Source organism: Danaus plexippus, chromosome 10 (genome assembly GCF_018135715.1).
Source record: "Danaus plexippus chromosome 10, MEX_DaPlex, whole genome shotgun sequence".
Taxonomy (NCBI): Eukaryota; Metazoa; Arthropoda; class Insecta; order Lepidoptera; family Nymphalidae; genus Danaus; species Danaus plexippus.
Window position 1 is genome coordinate 2304330 of NC_083543.1, and position 19731 is coordinate 2324060.

General features: G+C 30.9%; 1 protein-coding gene across 1 annotated transcript; it reads left to right on the top strand.

The window, feature by feature from the left end:
• The first annotated feature begins 1940 nt into the window (after nt 1–1940).
• On the top strand, nt 1941–18117 carry LOC133318947 (uncharacterized). Its single transcript, XM_061521591.1, is given in 28 exon segments — nt 1941–2038; nt 3788–4302; nt 4393–4548; nt 4623–4943; nt 5022–5205; nt 5340–5581; nt 5673–5862; nt 6125–6314; nt 6392–6492; nt 6676–6855; nt 6985–7166; nt 7303–7626; nt 7773–7842; nt 8169–8430; nt 12335–12558; nt 13960–14222; nt 14296–14451; nt 14524–14844; nt 14922–15105; nt 15246–15487; nt 15628–15820; nt 15899–16177; nt 16262–16441; nt 16507–16694; nt 16766–16933; nt 17026–17169; nt 17453–17531; nt 17871–18117. Coding segments are annotated over 28 exon segments (5808 nt in total). The 5' UTR covers nt 1941–1981; the 3' UTR covers nt 18084–18117.
• The last annotated feature ends 1614 nt before the right edge of the window (nt 18118–19731 follow it).

Consider the following 19731-nt stretch of genomic DNA (forward strand, 5'->3'; position numbering starts at 1 on the left):
AATATTTTTCTCGGTTCGATAAACAAGAATAACAAGATACATGCTTGGCAACAGGCCATTTTAGGTCAAATTACCAGAAAGCGTTTTTACCCGGGATTTTTGGATGCGTAGAACACAACACTTTGCTGTTGGAGAGTTTAAAAGATGCTAGGAAAAGCGAGAGGCAAATTACAGTTTGTTGGACAGACTTAGAGAATGTGTTCGTATTACTCAAAATTAAAGTTTTCTATAACAACTAAAGAAGGTTCTTCAAAAATTGTTGGTTACAATGTATGACTATTTTAAGGCTGTTGTTTATCTCCAATAGTATTCAATATTGTAATTAATATCTTAGTAAACTAAATAATTAACGAGAAAAAGTTTAGGACATGAGTTGAAGTTTAATAAAAAATACACGGAATCCATTTTAGCCTAATATTACGTCTGAATTGGCCTTTCATTGTCTATAAGTTTAATAAAACCCTTTTGTCAAAGTTAGATGCAAGCGTCATAAAAGTGTTGAAGTTGTGGCTCTTGGATGGATTCGTCAGCTTTATTCGGAGGTCGCAATAGTTTTGGGATAAGTCTTAAAAGACTGTCGGAGCTCTTTAATCACCTAAGAGTTTCTTAGAGATATATCCTGGGGAAAATACCCTAATGATGTCGTTACATCACTCCCAAAAGACAATGATGCCCCAGATTTAGAGTCAAGACTTCAATAACATGAACGGTTTATGTTAGGAGCATAAAGTAATAGAGTAAGTAGGTTTGAGACCAAGTGAGTAGGCCCAAGATGCGGTTATATTAAAGTCTTTTATTCGGCAAGACGAGAATGCTAAATATAAGATCCACGCAATAAGTTATGAGATGCAGAACGAGTGCTTAGACATAGGAGAACTTTGCATCTCATTAGCACTAAAATGGCGCACTTGAATTTATGATTGGTTGAGAGGACTGCTAAAATTTCATTTCAATGCGTTCCAAATGACGCTCCCAGGTTACGAAACAAATAATAAATTATTTGCACAGTTCTCATTTTTAGGAATTCTGAAAAGAAATAAAAAATAACAAAACAGTTCATGATGTTAAAGACTTTTGCGAGTATTTATTTAGAATTAATATTTTCTGTTATACCTACTAGGGAATGGAAAAGTAAAAGAAATTTCTTGTTACTTTTAGAAAAAGTAGAAATACTTTGGTATAAGTATATGTTTCATCACTTTATCACTTCTACGTGATTTTTATTTTGTCAATGCAGACAACAACGAAGCCAACATTTATTCAATATATTATTGTACAGATTCCTGCATAGTTGGTAATTGGTTGGAAAAGTTTTGATTTAACTTTGATTTGATTTTAAGTGTTATATGTTACGTTTTATATTTTTAATTTTAAGGTAATCTTGCATAATCATGTCTCAATAGAATTCAAATAAAATTTCCACGGTATCAAAACAGAAATGAGCCGCATTTCTTTGTTTAATTGTGTGATAAAATAAAAGGATATTTAAAAAAAAATCAGGGTTTTTCAATCTAGTTAAGATTAAAATAACAATGAGGTCTAGACGATGCATTAAAATATAATACTTAGTATAATGTTATGTTATGTTATGTTATAATAGCATATAATGTTTCATTATTATTTTATTATTTATTGTATACGTTACCTAAGCAACAGTCTGAAGAAAAACCAAAACTATTTTAAACTAATTTTGATAATTAAAATAAGGTACACTCAATAATACTGGTGTACGATCTATTAGATATAAACTTGTTCAATACAAAGGCTAGTAAAATTGTAATACTGAATCTACATCAGAAATCTTTGATGACTATTAGTGTATTAAAAAAAATACGAAATTACAGAGGTAGTATTTTTAACTTTTTCGAACAAAGTATAGGGGATTTCCGTACAGATTACCTATATATTTGTACATATAATATAATATAACATTGGTAGCAAGTAAGCTAATGTAATTTAATAAAGATAAGATAAAATCCTGATGATATTTTTAAGTGCCCATTACTTTAATACACACACTCTGAAACCAGCAAAAATGGTAAGCCGACTTTTTTGTTAAGAAAATTATATTTTTATCAACCTCCATACACAATTTTTTTTAAATATATTATCATCTGCAAATCATATGTTTTTCTTACAAATTCATAATTTGATATAATTGCTTTATAAGTATCGCTACAAGTAAATTAAAGAACGTTTGTCAGTATCAATTTTTTACAAAATAAAGTAATAGTAAATGTAAATAATAATTTTAACCACACTTTTTGACGAATCCACTCATTTTGCTAAACTTGTTAATAATAGCTATATAATGTTTTCTTTGATTCTTCTTCTTTTTTCTTTGTTATACTTAGTGTTCTCCAACGAAGCAATGTTTTTCAGAAATAATATTTTACTTTGGTCATTATAGAATGATCATTAATTTTTTTTAAAACGTAGCTAAAACATTTCTTTTTTCATCAAAACAATCACCGTCTCATATAAGTCTTAGTCTTATCGATTTGATATCCATTAATTTACTATTTATGGCTTATCACAGATAAAAAAGTGTGTTAGTCTTAATTTTTAGAAAGTTACTTATTCATGGAAGTCTGTTCAAGCAAATCGACGTTTTTCAATTTATAATATATTTACTTAAACGAATACTATAATTTAACGGTTGTAGAGCCTAGATGTGGTCAAGTTACTTCGGCTCGAACATGGGCTGGTTCGACCGGGGGTGTACCACCTCTCATACAAAATCGGCGTGAAGTAGTCTGTAATGGCGGTATTTCGTCCTATGAGTGAGAGAGCCGGTTGCCCTTTCCCTGTTCTCCCACCCTTTCTTGCTTCCTCAAAAACGAAATCTTATGTAGTAGATGTCCATGGGCGACGGTGTCTACTTCCCATCAAGATGACCGTCTGCTCACTTGCCACCTTTGATATAAAAAAACATGTTTTCATAATTTTTTGTCACTTATTGACCTATCTGCCAATTAACGCAATATTTTCATTCGTATGTCTGAATTAATATAATGAAGCCAATGACTCTCCAGTCAGTCTTCTCGAAAGAAGTACTTATATTAATGTACATGGCAAAAAATCCGAGTATAAATTCTAACGAATGTTAATGTTTTTCAAAGCAAATATTAGTTTTTAACTACTTTTGTGTATATTCCGAAACAATACAATTCCTGATACTTTCGAGATTAAAACGTATGTAAGTAAAAAATCATGCAGTAGAAAAGACAGATTTTGCAAAATTGTCATCGCCAGTTATATACATATACATACCTATATACATATAGATAGGTATATCGAACAAATCTTACACAAATTTATATTCGCTGATACAACTTATTATTAATAAAGCAAAGAACTTCTCTGAGGCGAATTCTTAATCGTTGGATACTTCCAAAGTAATTGAAAATTTTGAACTAAAAACAAATTCTATATCGCTGAAACAAGAAAGGTATTTTAAAAGACTGCAGTCAAATCAAGAACGTGCCATCGGGAACAAAACTGATGTTATAATACATATTAATAATCGAATATCCACAACATTCTTATCTCAGATAAAATTGAAAAACAATGTTTTGGATAATTAGCATGAACTATTTGTTACGTATCAATTTAATCTGATAAAAGTAATAATCTTGTTTAAACTAATTACGACTGCTAAATAATGACGACGAAGACGATGGAAAGACCGAAGCTGAAAAAAAAATTAATAATAGTATCATGTGTCATAAATACTTAATGAAAATATTTAAAACTTCATTTTTTTAATTTCAATATATATTTCTAGGAAAACCGCTGGTTATCCCTTGTATTTGGGCTCATATTTATCCAGGGTTTACTAGCTCTAAGCCCAATCCCAGTTGCCGATGATGAATGGGAGGAATTTTCCAGAACCTTGCGGAGCCCTGCTTACCGCTTACCAAACACTACGAAGCCATCAAAATATGAAATAAGTTTGATTCCTTATTTCGATGTTGTTCCAACACCTAATATTCCACCATTTTCTTTCGATGGCCAAGTATCAATTTGGATACAGGCCACACAAGCTGGAGTTCGAGAAATAGTTATGCATTGTAATAGTTTAGTCATTAATAGCGTAACAGTTTCGTTGAACAATACTGCTATGAATTTGACCAATTCAAACTTTACTTGTGAAATGCCATATGCTTTTCTTAGAATTGGTACTAATGAACCTCTTCAAATGGGCCAAGAATACCTAATACATATAACCTACAGGGGTTTCTTCCAAACTAACATGCGAGGTTTTTACCGGAGCTGGTATAGGGATTCTACTGGTTTTAAGTAAGTTTATATCTGTATGTATTATTAAAATCATTAAAACAAATATTATTCATATTTTACTCAATCATTTTAATAATATTACATTTTAAGGTGGATGGGTACAACGCAGTTCCAGCCTGGCCACGCTCGTCAAGCTTTTCCTTGCTATGATGAACCCTCTTTTAAAGCATACTTTGATATAACCATTCATAGAGAACGTAGTTTCAGTCCGAGTATTTCAAATATGCCGATAAAATCGATTTCAACGTGAGTGCGGATAAAATATTTTGTATCACATAGGTATTCTAACAATAAAAATCTTAAGTTTAAAAATATTTTAGAACAGCTGTTCCTGGACGTATCTCAGAGACATTCTTCACGACGCCTCTAACTTCCACTTACTTGTTAGCTTTTATTGTATCCCATTATGATCGCGTTGAATCAAATGGTAGCCCTAACAGACCATTTGATATTTATGCACGGAATAATGCTGGTATTACTGGAAACTATTCACTAGTAATGGGAGAAAAACTCCTAGAGGCTATGGAAAATTATACTCAAATACCATATTACACTATGGCAAGAAATATTACTATGCAACAGGCCGCTATTCCTGATTTTTCTGCAGGTGCCATGGAAAACTGGGGATTGTTAACCTACAGGTATTTCTATTGTTAAGCTTTAATTCAATTTCATCGTTCTATTTGCATTTTTCTTTATTATCTTTAAATTACTTTTAGAGAAGCTCTTATTTTGTTTGATCCTCAAAATACTAATAACTTCTACAAACAGCGTATTGCTAATATTGTATCTCACGAAATTGCCCACATGTGGTTCGGAAATCTTGTTACTTGTGCTTGGTGGGACAATTTGTGGCTAAATGAAGGATTCGCAAGATTTTACCAATACTATCTAACACATTCGGTAAGTCACTAAAAATAGTATACCTTATACTTGTTACATATGTATCTATTTTTAATAAACATCTCACTTAAATCATTCACAGACATTTGAAAGGCCAGTAATTACTTAATTTTACTGAAATTAAAATATTTTAGGTTGCTGAAGATCTTGGATTTGATATTCGGTTTATTGTGGAACAACTCCAGACTGCTATGATTTCGGATTCTATTGATTCTGCGCATGCTTTAATCAACCCCGATGTAAATGATCCTACTAGTGTGTCTAATCATTTTTCCACTATAACTTATGCTAGAGGTGCTTCTATATTAAGAATGACGCAGCACTTCTTAGGTGAATCTACATATTTAAAAGGTCTCCGAAAATACCTTAGGGCTAGGTATGAATTGAAATGAACATGAAAATAACGCTTTTTTAGCAAAAGGATTGCAAGAAATTTGGATAACTATTTTATTGATCGTTACTTATAGGCAATTTGATGTAGCGGAACCACAACATTTATTTAATGCTCTGGACGAAGCTGCACGTGAAGATGGTGCTTTGTCAGCATATGGTGGTATCACGATTAATTCATATTTCCGATCATGGGCCGAGAAAGCTGGACATCCACTTCTCACTGTCACTATTAATCAGACTTCTGGACTAATGACTGTTACACAGGTAAATTTTATTTTAATTGAAATGAATCTTTGCTAACATTTGTAATTTTAAAGTTTAAATACTTTAGTAAAACTAAATAAAGAAAATTTCTTGTTGTAAAACATCCATTACGCACTTAGTTTTTAATGAAAATATGAAATTTTAAGTAAAAAACATATATTAATAATATCAGTAGAAAGGATATTTGATATCTAGTATTCATTGCTAGTATACTCGAATACGTTACAATGCTAGTAATGTCTATAATTTCATTAACGTTTAGGCTCGCTGGGAACGCAATACTGGTGTTTCGAATTTCACAAGCATATGGGAAGTGCCAATAACATGGACCAGAGCAGGCGCTCCAGATTTTAACAATCTGAAACCGTCTCAAGTGATAACAGCTGATGTAACTAATATTGAACGTGGAACACGAGGTCTCGAATGGGTAATATTTAATAAACAGGAATCAGGTAGGATATTAAGGATAATTTTTAATTTTTTTTAAAATATTTAGTCTTTAGATATTTATGTTAGTAAATCTTTTTAGGATTCTACAGGGTGAATTATGATGACGTTAATTGGGCCTTGTTAACAAGAGCTTTGAGAAGTTCAAATAGGACCGTTATTCATGAATTGAATCGTGCACAGGTAATTTTTCAATACTACATCAAGCTCCATATATTTTGTAATAAGTTATTCGAATTTTTGATATCATGTAGTATAGAAATTATGATAAAGTTTTTAGTATAAGTTTACCAAATTATTTCAGAAATGATATTTAAGATTTAGCTATTTTCTTTGTTATAATTAATCAATTTTATTACAATTTAGATCGTGGACGATTTATTCCAATTAGCAAGAGCTGGGGTTATGACATACAATAGAGCTTTTAATATACTCTCGTTCTTAGAGTTTGAAGATTCTTATGCACCTTGGATAGCAGCGATTGCAGGCTTTAATTTCGCCAGGAATAGACTTGTTTATGATACTACTAATATGCAAAGGCTTCAGGTAAGTTATTAAGATAAATAGCTCTATATCAACATATCTAAACAAAAAAACACACGAGAGATGTGCAATTTATCACTTTTTATAATAATGATATCAGAAATCACTAATTTTTAATTATCTTTCAATTAGAATTTGGCAATTAAACTAAGTGCTGCAATAACTCGCCGTCTTGGGCACGTCGAAAGAAATGGAGAATCTTTTATGGATGGTCTATTACGCATGCATGTTAATACCTTCCTTTGCAATGTAGGACATCCTGACTGTTTGGAAGCAGCAAGAGTAAGCTTTGCAAACTGGAGAAATGGTGGATTGTACGTATTGCTTTATTAGAAATGATATTGATAAATGTTTATATCCTATTTTGTTAAAATTCAAAATATCGGTCTTAGAAATCGAAAAGATAAAAAATATATTTATATTATCATTTAACTTGATCGCCATTTATAGTATTCCAGCAAACATGCGACAATGGGTATATTGTAGCGGTCTGCGACAAGGGAATTCTTCTGACTTTGACTTTTTCTGGAATGAGTTCCTTAAAGAGGATCTGGCCAATAACGCGGTTATCATGATTGGAGCAGCTGGCTGTACTAACGACGTCGGAAGCCTTGAAAAGTTCTTGGACGCTATTATTACTGTGAATAATAGCGCAGAGATTATAAGGCCTCAAGACAATTCCGCGGCTTGGAGTTCTGCAGTGACTGGAAATAATGCCAACCCCATGAGGATGCTTAATTGGCTGAGACGCAATGTAAACCTTTTCATTGAAAGGTATTTATTACATACAACAACGTTATACCAACATATTTATGTTCCAAAATAGAAAATATTCGTTCAATAATGTTGTAACATCAATTTCATAAATTTGTGTGTAAAATTATTTTAAGTTATCTTTTACGGTAATTTATCTATTCCAGAAATATTTCTTTACAAACTCCAATCAGCAATATCGCAAGTCGATTAAGAAATGAAAATGAAATTTCGGAGGTAATTGTTACTAATATTTGATTCATACTAATCAATTAATATATAATTTCAGAACCATGCATAAATTAAAACTAATATTTTTCAGATTTAATACGCGAATTTTATTATTTTTCACATTCACATCTCGTTTGCCCGTGATCACGGTTGCTGAAAAAGTAACCGAAACGTCGGGATTATGTAGTTAAAAGAATAAAATTCGCGTTGTAAATCCGAAAAAAATTTTTAGTTTTATTTTTGATGAATACTCTCGAAAGTATTAGATCTCATTAAAATTAACTTCTACTAGCTATACACACCAAACGATTTTAACTAGATAACTTTTTCAGCTGTTGTCTTGGTTAGAAACGAACAGAGAAATTCTCGGAAGCTCTTATAATACAGGTATTACTGGCATTGCTAGTACCAGATCTAACATGGCGTGGTCTAATAGACGTGTATCCGAATTTGCTCGATACTTCGACACTGGTTACATTGAAGATAAAATTGATGATGACAACGGTCACGACTCGGCTAATATTGCAACTTTGAGTATTGCCACCTTATTAGCGACAGTTGCAATCAGCCTCAACTTTTAAATCATGTCATATAGTATAGAAAATAATCAAATTTAATATATATATAAGTCATTTATTATATTTATATTATTTATTAAAATGGATTTTAGAGATGTGTTTATTTTATTTCTTTTCAATAAGATTAAAATAAAGTGACAACATTTTTAAAGGGCGTATTTTGCATTCTTTAACTTGTTCAAAGTATTAAAGTTACAAAAATCTTTAACTATAAAATTTGTAGAGCATTTCATTTTTTATACTATAATAATCACTTTGGAAACTAAGGTTTTGAAATTAAACTTTCATTACATATTGATAAGGAATAAAACTTTAAGAATCAGATCAGATTGAAAGAGTTTTTGTGAATATGAATTCCTTTTCATATATTGAACTCTCATTTTTGTGTCACTCTATATTATCTTGAACAAGACAAAGTTAAAATAATTACAATTACGTTTTACATCATTTTGTTGAAGATTTTCACAAACCTAATAAATGTCACTGTCTGTGTCTCGATGCGTTTCTGGAGTTACGGAAAATGCTTCATCTAAATTTCTATGTCGTATAGGTCGTATTATCTCAATAAGGTAGGTAGAGAACTGACCTATCAATAGCGTAAAAAAAGCTTAGATCTACTTTAATAACCTAATATCACGTCTATATTCGCCTTTCCACGTCTATGATTTTAATAAAACCCTATGGTCAAAGCATCTGCTTGCATCTGCAAGCGTCATAAGCGTGTTGAAGTTGTGGCTCGGTTTCGCACCACCGGCTGATTCGACAGCTCTAAACTGCAAAATTTTATCTCAATGCATTCCAAATGACGCTCCCAGATAAGATTAACTTAGTAATATGGGGTAACGGTAACGAAAAACTTGCTATATCTGCGAGAAGGCAGTTGGAACTGCTAAGCATTTTCTGGTGAGATTTTAGGTACTCCTGGAAAGCGGTCAATACTCGCGTCGTCACGATAAGATTTTAGAAATTATACTTGAAGCGGTTAGTCTTTCTGTAGACATAATACAAAAAGAAATAACCACAAACGATCGATCATTAGGTTTTGTGAGAGAAAACACTAAGGCTATAAATCAAAGGTCAAGCTTTACTACATCCTTAAAGCGGCTCCTTATTAAACTAAAGCATGGATACAAATAAGAAATAATATACAATCCCAAAGGATATTTGTGCGTAGACGTCTAGACCAGACTTTTTCGGTAGTAGCGAATTTTAAAAGCGCATTTTGTTAATAGGAACCATACTTCAATTAATAACTTACTGTTCCTTGGAAACTGACACCCCCAAAGACCATCCCATCAAGGTCAACAAGTATTACCAGCTCACTAACGAATTCACTAAGAATAGGTTATTTGTTAATTTGTACATGGTAGAAGTGGGATCGTGAGGTATAACAGCTAAATCTCTCTAAAACATAGTAAAAGACTTGTTCCTCTCCAGAACCAACTAATTCTGAGCACTTACTCCGAAGGCAGCCCGAGTAGATTTGTTTAATATTTGGTTAGCTTAGGTGGTGGAGGTGAGCGTTTAACGCGCTTTAGATAGGGGCCCCTTAAACTTACGACTGGGTCTCAAGTCCCGGGCACTGTTGAAGTTCCTCTCTCTGCAACCCGATAGACTCGGCACCCGCAGAGTGAATCCATGGAATGGTGAAAAGTTTCATCTATTCGGTTTCTCTAGATTGGAAGGCTAGAGGATTTATTTACTGATCTATCAAACTTATAACTTAATATTTACTAGCTTGTCCTAAGTAACAATATTATTTAAATAGATTCAATGCCTTCACCTGATCTAGTCTCAAACATATACGAGTTCTAATAAAAATATTAGTAGGACTGGGCACTTTTATTACTCGTATTTAAAGTCTGTTGTTCTTTAGCAGAGCTTGTTATTAAATACGTAATTACATAAGTATAGACGCAGAATATCTTGAGTGTAATATTTTTATCTTTTTAATTAAATACATATATAGCTTGACTAACATGTTTAACAAATTTTATTTAAGATTTACTGATTTCTATTTCATATTAAGACATACATACATATGTAATATAAAGACAATATATTATAATCTAGCACAAAAATTCTGCAATATTTTTATCAGTTATTCTTTATTAACATTTAAAAATAATATTTTTATGTAGTACAGATTTTTAGTATTTCACGTATAACTAAATACGTAATTTAATATTTTGACAGAATTATAAACATCGTTATACCTATTCCTTTAAAATATTACTTAATATTATCTGTTATAAAAAGTTTGTCGGCATTATATTTATCAAAGCATGTCATTAAGATATTATAATATTATGATTTGAGCTTGAAAATTAATAGCTAATTTTATTTTTACCTGACCTTTGTATGAAAATAAAAATTCCCTAATTTATAAAGTTCCTGTTATTTATCATAATAAAATATTTATTTCATCATAATTCAGTATAGATAACTTAGTAATAAAAAAAAAACAACAGGGACTTAAACCCATATAAACGATCTCTGTGATTTTAAAGACGTAATCCACGAGAAAATTTTAAAAGCAGTAACAAACCGTGACAGTCAAATGATATTTAATAGTTTTAGTATATAAGAATTTCGCATGTAATTATTTAAATAAAACTCAGGTTTTCGAATTTTCCTCTTTTTTATTTTATGAACTATAATATACATAATCAAGACATTTCGATTGCTCTCACTTTCGTATCGTCTGCCCGTGATCACAGTTGCTGTAAAGGAACCATACTTCAATTATATATACATTTTTATCCCATGTTTATTAAAAAATATGTTAATAAAGGAGTATTGGTTTCTACTACTTTATGATTTTATTATAATGAAGTAAAATAGGATAAGGATAAAGGGAAATTATTATAAATGGAACTGCATTGTTTCCAATTACACGTGCTATATAACTAGAACAATAGAGGTGTTTTAATCAAATTGATAAAATATTATCTTCAGACATCTTTAAATATTAAATTTGTATTTATTACCTACTTAAGAGAAAGAGATATCTCGATTGGCTGTGTTTTGTAATTAGCTATGGCAATTTTTAGCCATCTCCTATTACAGGCGAGCACTAACATCAATCCTCCATTTAATTAAATTACTATTATTTTAAAGTTTGTCTGGTGCCTTCCATCGATAGATCTTTTGGTCATTTATATATCCTACAAATTATCCATAAATATTATCAAGTAAGCTTAAGAGTTTTATACGAGAAGTTTTTATTAGAATTTATCTAGTTCAAAATAATCTTATGTTGTCAATGAAATGTCTGTTTGTATGAGATACATGAACTAATAAGATACTTTAAAATATAACTGTCACTTGTTAGTTACTGCCAATAATTGAAAAAGTTTTTAAACTACGGAATCCCAGTCAGTGAAAAATTTTTAATGTTTTTTTTTTTTAATATAATAAAGATTAATTTTTATCAATGTGATTACAAACTGGTTTCTAAAATAATATCAGCAATTATGTCAGATATTTTTTTTAAATTATTATACCTTATGATACTTAAATTATGAGTGATATCAGAAAATAGATTATAATATATGTATTTACTTAGTCCACTTGTCACCGTCACCAAAATGGGTGAGTTTAAATTCAGAGCTAAAATAACTTTGAACAAATTAATTAATAGTTTAAATACTAAAAAATGTTTATGTTAGCCTTTTCTTGCTTTAATTGATTAAAATATGATAATCCTGCTGACGCTATAGAATATTTCGTTTGCATATAGTATTATGTAGCAAAATCTTTTAAGAAAAATGTATTTATATTATTAAAATGCTACTTGAGAATGGTATATAATTTCGTCGATTTTACTATTGAAACTTAAGTGGCAATAAAACAGTAAGAAGCAACAAGTTTTGTATAGTTTTCACATAATCATTATAAATAAATATTATTTAAAACAGGTCCCAAAATAGTAGAGACGGCACTATGGCTTTTATTATTTGGTATTGTAAATGCTCTCCCCGACGACATGCCGTCAGAATTTGAATTTATGGATTACTCTACCAACGTTGACGACCCAAAATACAGGTTACTAGACAACGTGAGACCGACTTACTTCTACGTAAACCTTGATGTTTATCTGGCAGAATCTCGATTCGATGGCTTAGTTCAGGCTCATGTCGAGGTAAGTTATTACAAAAAATTACACTAAACTTATAAACTGTCATTGATTGACGTCACTGATGATAGGGACTTACCATTACAGTGCATATAATTTTTTTATTAAGTATCATAATTATATAGATTTTCAGGGGTGTACAATTAAATAAAAGTATGAGTTTTTTGAGATACTACGAGATTGATTATATTCGATTTTACCCTTGACTCTTTCATCTGCCCGTGATAAAGATTACTATGAAGTAATAGTAACCTCGGGTAAATTACAATAAATCTAAAGATCATAGTTTTATTTTATTTACTATTTAATCTCTACTTAAAAAAACGACACATAATCTTGAAATACAATGTTATTTGGATGTACAATGAAGATAAAAATAAAGCTGTGTGATATTTTACACTACGGATGAAATTAGTAGTACCACCGTGAAAAAATATACAATTCATTTAAGTATACAATATAATAGAATTTTTTACCTTAATTATAAATGTAAAAATATGTAAGGTATACATTCAATATTCACTAAAATCTAAAGCAGAGAGAATTAAAAATCAAGTTCAGTTGTCATGTTACATTATGGCTATGTAATAAAAAAAAATTGTAGCTTAATTAGAAGTTTAAGTCATATTATACTCATGCAGGGACAGAAGAAATGGAAAGAAATCATAAAAAAACAATTATTAGTAATGTGGTAATATTTTTAAAACGTGAGGTCTTTCAAATTGTATTCAAAGGTGACTCGACGATCGTCTTTTGTAATTAATATCAAATTATCAACGGATTACGATATGTTTTATATTACCGATAGTATATCATATATTTACGACAAGCTTTATCTTATGTAAATAAGATAACAGCTTTTTCTAGACATGTTTTGTTGTATAGCTTTCATTAAGAAAATGTTTCTCAAATCCATAAATATCATAAAATTTGCTATATCATGATATTTTTTTTAAACATTTTTAAAATACAATAAATTTTATAACTAGGCATATAATTGTATAAAAATACACAGGGTTTTTTATAACCGTAGTTATTTCAAATTATAATAAAATGAAAACGATTTGGCAAACTCCGTCGTTTTTAGTTTACCTCTCCAGTTATCTTGACTTTAAAGGTTAAATCGTTTAGTTAGGAAACGGTTAAATCAACATAAAATTCTGCAATACCTGGGAAAATCCCTGTGATACGCGTATCAATTTAGGCTAAGGTTAATCGAGTTTTGTATCTGATTGCTTTCAACTGAAACATAAACTAAGCCATCTTGTGCGTCCCTCGACAAGTTTCCTTTTGACGGAGATGGTTCCAATTAATATTTTGAGAAACTAGAAACAATAACACTTAACCGAATTTATGACAATTTACAAAGATAATTATATGAAATATATTATTTATCATCCATTTCAGGTTCAACAAAATGTCACACAAATTGTTATGCACCAAAAAGTTGTATCTATTCGTGCTATAAATGTCATTGACGGAAGCGGTAGAGCCGTAGCAGTTAAAGATTTTGATACCGATTCATATTATGAAATATTAAATATCAACTTTGTAAACGTAGTTACTCCGGGAAGTTATATTATAACCATTAACTATCTTGGCCGCATCAATGAAAATCCACATGACCGAGGATTTTATAAGGGTTACTACTACTACGGCAATGTAAAACGGTAAAAAACTGTAACTGTTGTTTAAAAGATTACCAAAACGTTAACTATTCCTTAAATTTCGGATTTTTTTAAGGGAGTATGCAACAACACAATTTCAACCTTATCATGCGAGAAAGGCATTCCCCTGTTTTGACGAACCTCAATTCAAATGCCCTTTCGTGATTTCAATTACCAGGGATTCAAATCTTAATCCATCTTTTTCTAATATGGCTATCAACCAAACCCAAGTGTAAGTAAATTTTAGTATACATGTTATATGCTGCTTTTCAAACTACTTTAAAAAGATATATAAATCTTTCAGGTTACAAAATCGGGTTCGAGAAACATTCCTTCCTACACCAGTTATCTCTGCTTACCTCATCGCTTTTCATGTCAGTGACTTTGTTGCTACTAATTATACAAGTACTGCAGAAAAGCCATTCCAAATCGTTTCTCGTGAAGGTCCAATCGATCAGCACCACTATGCTGCTGAAGTTGGTGTGAACATTACGAATCAAATGAGTGAGTTCTTTGATATTGACTACTATGGAATGGGTCAAGGACAACTTATGAAAAATGATCATATTGCCCTACCTGATTTTCCATCTGGTGCTATGGAAAATTGGGGAATGGTAAATTACAGGTAAATAAAATTTTTATTTATTATTTATAATTTTTTTTGGTTTTAGATAATGATAACTTTATATTTTTTTTTTTCAGAGAAGCTTATCTTCTCTACAATGAAGACCATACAAACGTTATTGATCAGATATTTATCGTATCAATAATCGCTCATGAAATGGCTCATAAATGGTTTGGAAATCTGGTAACTTGCTTCTGGTGGAGTAATCTTTGGCTAAATGAATCTTTTGCAAGCTACTTCGAGTATTTCAGTGCTCATCTAGTAAGTTTCAATGAAATTTTATCAATTTGTCGATTGGTATCCAATGTAACATTGTAATAGGTGTATATTTCATGCTGAATATTGTGACTGATAAATTGTTTATGCGATATCATATTTTGCTAATGTGCTATTTATTTCAGGCACAACCAGCATTAGAAATAGCTGATCGTTTTATTACCGCACATGTTCAAAGAGCTTTAACTGCTGATGCAAGTGCATCAGCAACTCCTATGAATTGGTCTGAGGTCGCAAATACCACAACAATTACAAATAATTTTGGTACAAGCAGTTACACGAAGGGATCATCAGTGTTAAGAATGTTGGAACATTTTGTTGGCTATGCTACCTTCAGAAATGCTTTGAGATATTACTTAAAAGACAAGTAAGTGCTTCATTAATTCCTTTAATAAATTATTAACATTTTACACAATATTTTACTAATTTATAGTGATATAACTTACTCTAACAATTTCTGTATTAAATATACAATACATGACAGTTTCTAAGATATTTTTTTTGTAGTCTATATAGCATTGGATATCCCGTTGACATGTACAATGCATTCAGAAAAGCTGTTGGAGAAGATTCTTCTTTTCAAACCTCTTATCCAAATATAGATATTGGAGCAGTATTTGAGAGCTGGGTACAAAATCCCGGATCTCCAGTAATTAATGTTGATGTCAATATGAGAACTGGTCGTATAAATATAACTCAGGTCAAAGAAATTATTTAATTTTATTTTAAATAATACTTTATAGTTGAACAATAATGTATAATAATTTATTTTGAACAGGAGCGATTCCAACTTAGCGGTACTCCACGTGATTCAATTTGGCAAATTCCAATTACTTGGACTCATGGAGGAAACCCCAATTTCGAGAATCTCAAACCAAGCCTGGTGCTCACAACAAAGTCAACTACCATCCAAAAAGAAGCTGGTCATCATTGGGTCCTCTTTAATAATCAACATTCAGGGCTTTATCGTGTTAATTATGATGACCATAATTGGGAAATGATTGCGTCACAGTTGCGAAGAAATAAAAATGTCATACATAGACTAAATAGAGCACAGGTATTTAGAAATATGAAGACACTTTTAGTATACTATAATGGCTTTATTAAGAAAATATTAATAGTTTTAAAATAACATTTTCAGATAACCAATGATGTTCTATTTTTCGTCCGTGCCGGAAAAATCAGCATAAGGAGAGCATTTGACGTTCTATCTTATATGAAAGATGAAAGTGATTATTATGCGTGGAATAGGGCCCTTATTCAACTTGATTGGATTCGAAGAAGATTGGAACATTTACCTGCAGCTCATGAAGAATTTAGCGTATGTGTAACGAAATTTATCCGTATTTAATGTGAAATCATTCAAGACTATGATTTTTTTTACAGAAATACCTTTTATTACAAATGCAAGGAGCAATCGATCAACTTGGTTATGAAGAACGTTCGAATGATACAGCTTCTGATATTCAAAGTAGAATGCAAATAATGGACTACGCTTGCGAACTTGGGCATGAAGGATGTATCGCTGACAGTCTTAATAAATGGAGACAGTTTAGGACGAACGCTAGTTACATGTAAGCTTTGAAATAATATAAAAATAAATTTATTTGAAGAAGAAATGTATTGATGAAAAATATTATTTCAGTGTACCGAAGAATGCACGCCGTTATGTCTATTGCACTGGTCTACGTGAGGGGAATGCAGAGGACTTTGAGTTTTTGTTCGACAGATATAATAGCTCAGAACACACTTCCGATATGGTTGTCATGCTTCGGACCCTAGCTTGTACGAAGCATCCGGCATCATTGAGAACGTAAGTACAATATATAACTTCGTAAGAAGTAATGTTTTGTACAAAATTATATTTAAATAATAATAATATTATGGTACCCTTAAAACTTGCAGATATTTGCATCAGACATTGCATAATGACAAAATAAGAGTCCACGATAGAAACAATGCATTTAGTTTCGCGCTTCAAGGAAATAGAGAAAATCTTAGAACAGTCCTTGAATTCTTATATAGTAACTATAGAGAAATAGAAGAAAAGTGAGTACATAATACAATTACCTTAGTTTTATTTCTGTAAATTATTATGTATGGTGTCAAATTATAATTTAAAACGCTGCTCAAAGGTATTGTTTTATGAAAATTTCTATAATAATATTTAGATTTTACTTAAAAGCTCTTCGACAAATAAATTAGAAACTATTTTTAAAGCTATTAAATAAATATAAAAATTATAAACGAATAAAAATAAGCATATAATTGTATTTCAATATCTTATATTGAAAGCTGGACTTTCTTCTGATATTTTTGTCTGTTATTCCAGATATGGTGGTCGAGTAAGATTGTCCACGGCTATAGAAGCTTTGACAACATATTTGACTGATTTTAATGATATTGTTAATGTAAGTGAAAAAAATATTATATTTAAAACTTTACTCTTTTAATGAGATCTAAGACTTTCGCGAGTTTTATTCATTTAAATGAAACTAATATATTTCGGATATACTACGCGGATTTTATTATTTTAAAAACTACATAATCCCGACGTTTCGGTTACTTTTCAGCAACCGTGATCACGGGCAGACGAGATGTATGTAGTTTTAAAATAATAAAATCAGCGTAGTATATCCGAAATATATTAGTTTCATTTAAATTTTATTTTTTTACTTTCCTATTTTTAACAGGCTTAACAAATAATTTAAAAGATAGGTTATAAGTAGTTCAATTACTCTTTTTTTCAGTTCCAAGCATGGCTATACCGAGAACAGATCGGATTAGCAGCATCTTTCCCTAGAGGCGTGGCAGTCATAAATAGTGCTCTACGTAACTTAGACTGGGGTAACAGCGTCGCTGTAGAAATTTTTGAAAATATCCGGAGTACTAATACATCTGCCTCCTTGGCTGCTTCTATAGCTCTTTTGATTATGGCACTATTTGTTCAATTACTAAGATAATTCATATAAAATAAAGAAAAATAGTTTATAGGCATTGCATTATTTTATTTAAAATTAATTTAAAATATAGAACACGAAACAAATAACAATTTATTGTATTTTGTCAAATTTTGCTTCCTAATGTTTGTTTTATTTTGCCAGAAGTGTATATGTTAAAACATATATTTGTATTTTTTTATATTTTTAGTGTATATATATTATATTTTCTACAAAAACAAGAGTTAATTTTTCAAAACCTACGATTCAAAATACATCGAGAAAAGTAGTTGTTGAAATCCGTTGGTATTTTGTTAAACTACGTAATGTGGTTCGATTGAACATTGTCAATTTCATAATCCATATTCCATACTAATATTATAAATGCTATAGTAGCTCTGTCTGTCTGTCTGTTACGCAATCACGCCTAAACTACTGAAACAATTTGCACGAAATTTGGTATGGAGATATTTTGATACCCGAGAAAGGACATAGGCTACTTTTTACCCCGGGAGAATGACGCATTCTCATGGGAAAATTCAGGCGGGCCACTCACTTTTACGTCTAAACTGCTGAATAGATTTAAATGAAATTTGGTCAGGAGATAGTTTGAGACTTAAGACAGGACATGTGTTACTTTTGACTGAGGAAAAACAACGCAATCCCATGGGAAAAATTACTTTTCTGGCCAAGGAATGAAAAACAAAAAACATCGTATATAAAAATGTATTGCAGTAACCTATCTTCTTCTTAAAATATATTAACCAAACCTAACCTATGACAATCACACTTAGTATGGTCTCATCCCATCTCGGTACAATTTAAACATACGTACAAAAAAGTACAGCTCAGGTTTTTTCATACTACTATACAAAAAAACTATCCAATGCTGACAAAGTCACGGGTAAAAGCTATATATTAGTAATTCTGAAATTTACGCTGACGTAGTCGCGGGCAAAAACTAGTAGATATATTAAACATATAATTATTCTATTTACACAAAAACATTAAAATCGTTCGGTATTTGTAACCAGCTTTCATATTTTTGGAAAGAACAATGGAAAAAGAAATAGTTTTATTATTTTAACTTAGTCACTCACTATTTATATTAATTAAATAATTTTTAGGTAAATTAACCTCTTAGCAAAATGCAAAGCTCTATCTGAATGTAATCCAAAGCTCCATCGTGCTGATTGGCAACCGAGCAATGAGACGAAATGACGATCACGGGTGGGAGTTCGAGGACATCTCCACGAGATCAAGAATCACTCGGCACACCGGATCCTCTTGTGTTGTTATTTTATAATTTAAAAGGTCTCCTCTAATTTACGTCATTTATATTCATCATTCACTTTCTGCACAGACAGTAAAAGGTTCAAATAAAAGAAGTAAATATGTATAATGGGTTCCATAAGTGGGTATGTATCCGCAAATCCGCAATGTCCTCTGATAAATTGTTGATATATTGATATCAAAAGCCCCTCCGTTAACTTGAAATAAAAGGTCAGAGCGTCAACGATAAGGAAACTTAGTAGCCATACTTATTGTCAAAGATGTCAGTACTTCACTTCGGAACAGCTTCTTTGTCTCTACAATGTACAGGTCTAGTCCTGTAAGGAATTAAGGAATACAGTTGTTATATTTGGATAGGTCCTGCGAAATGTCATCTCAC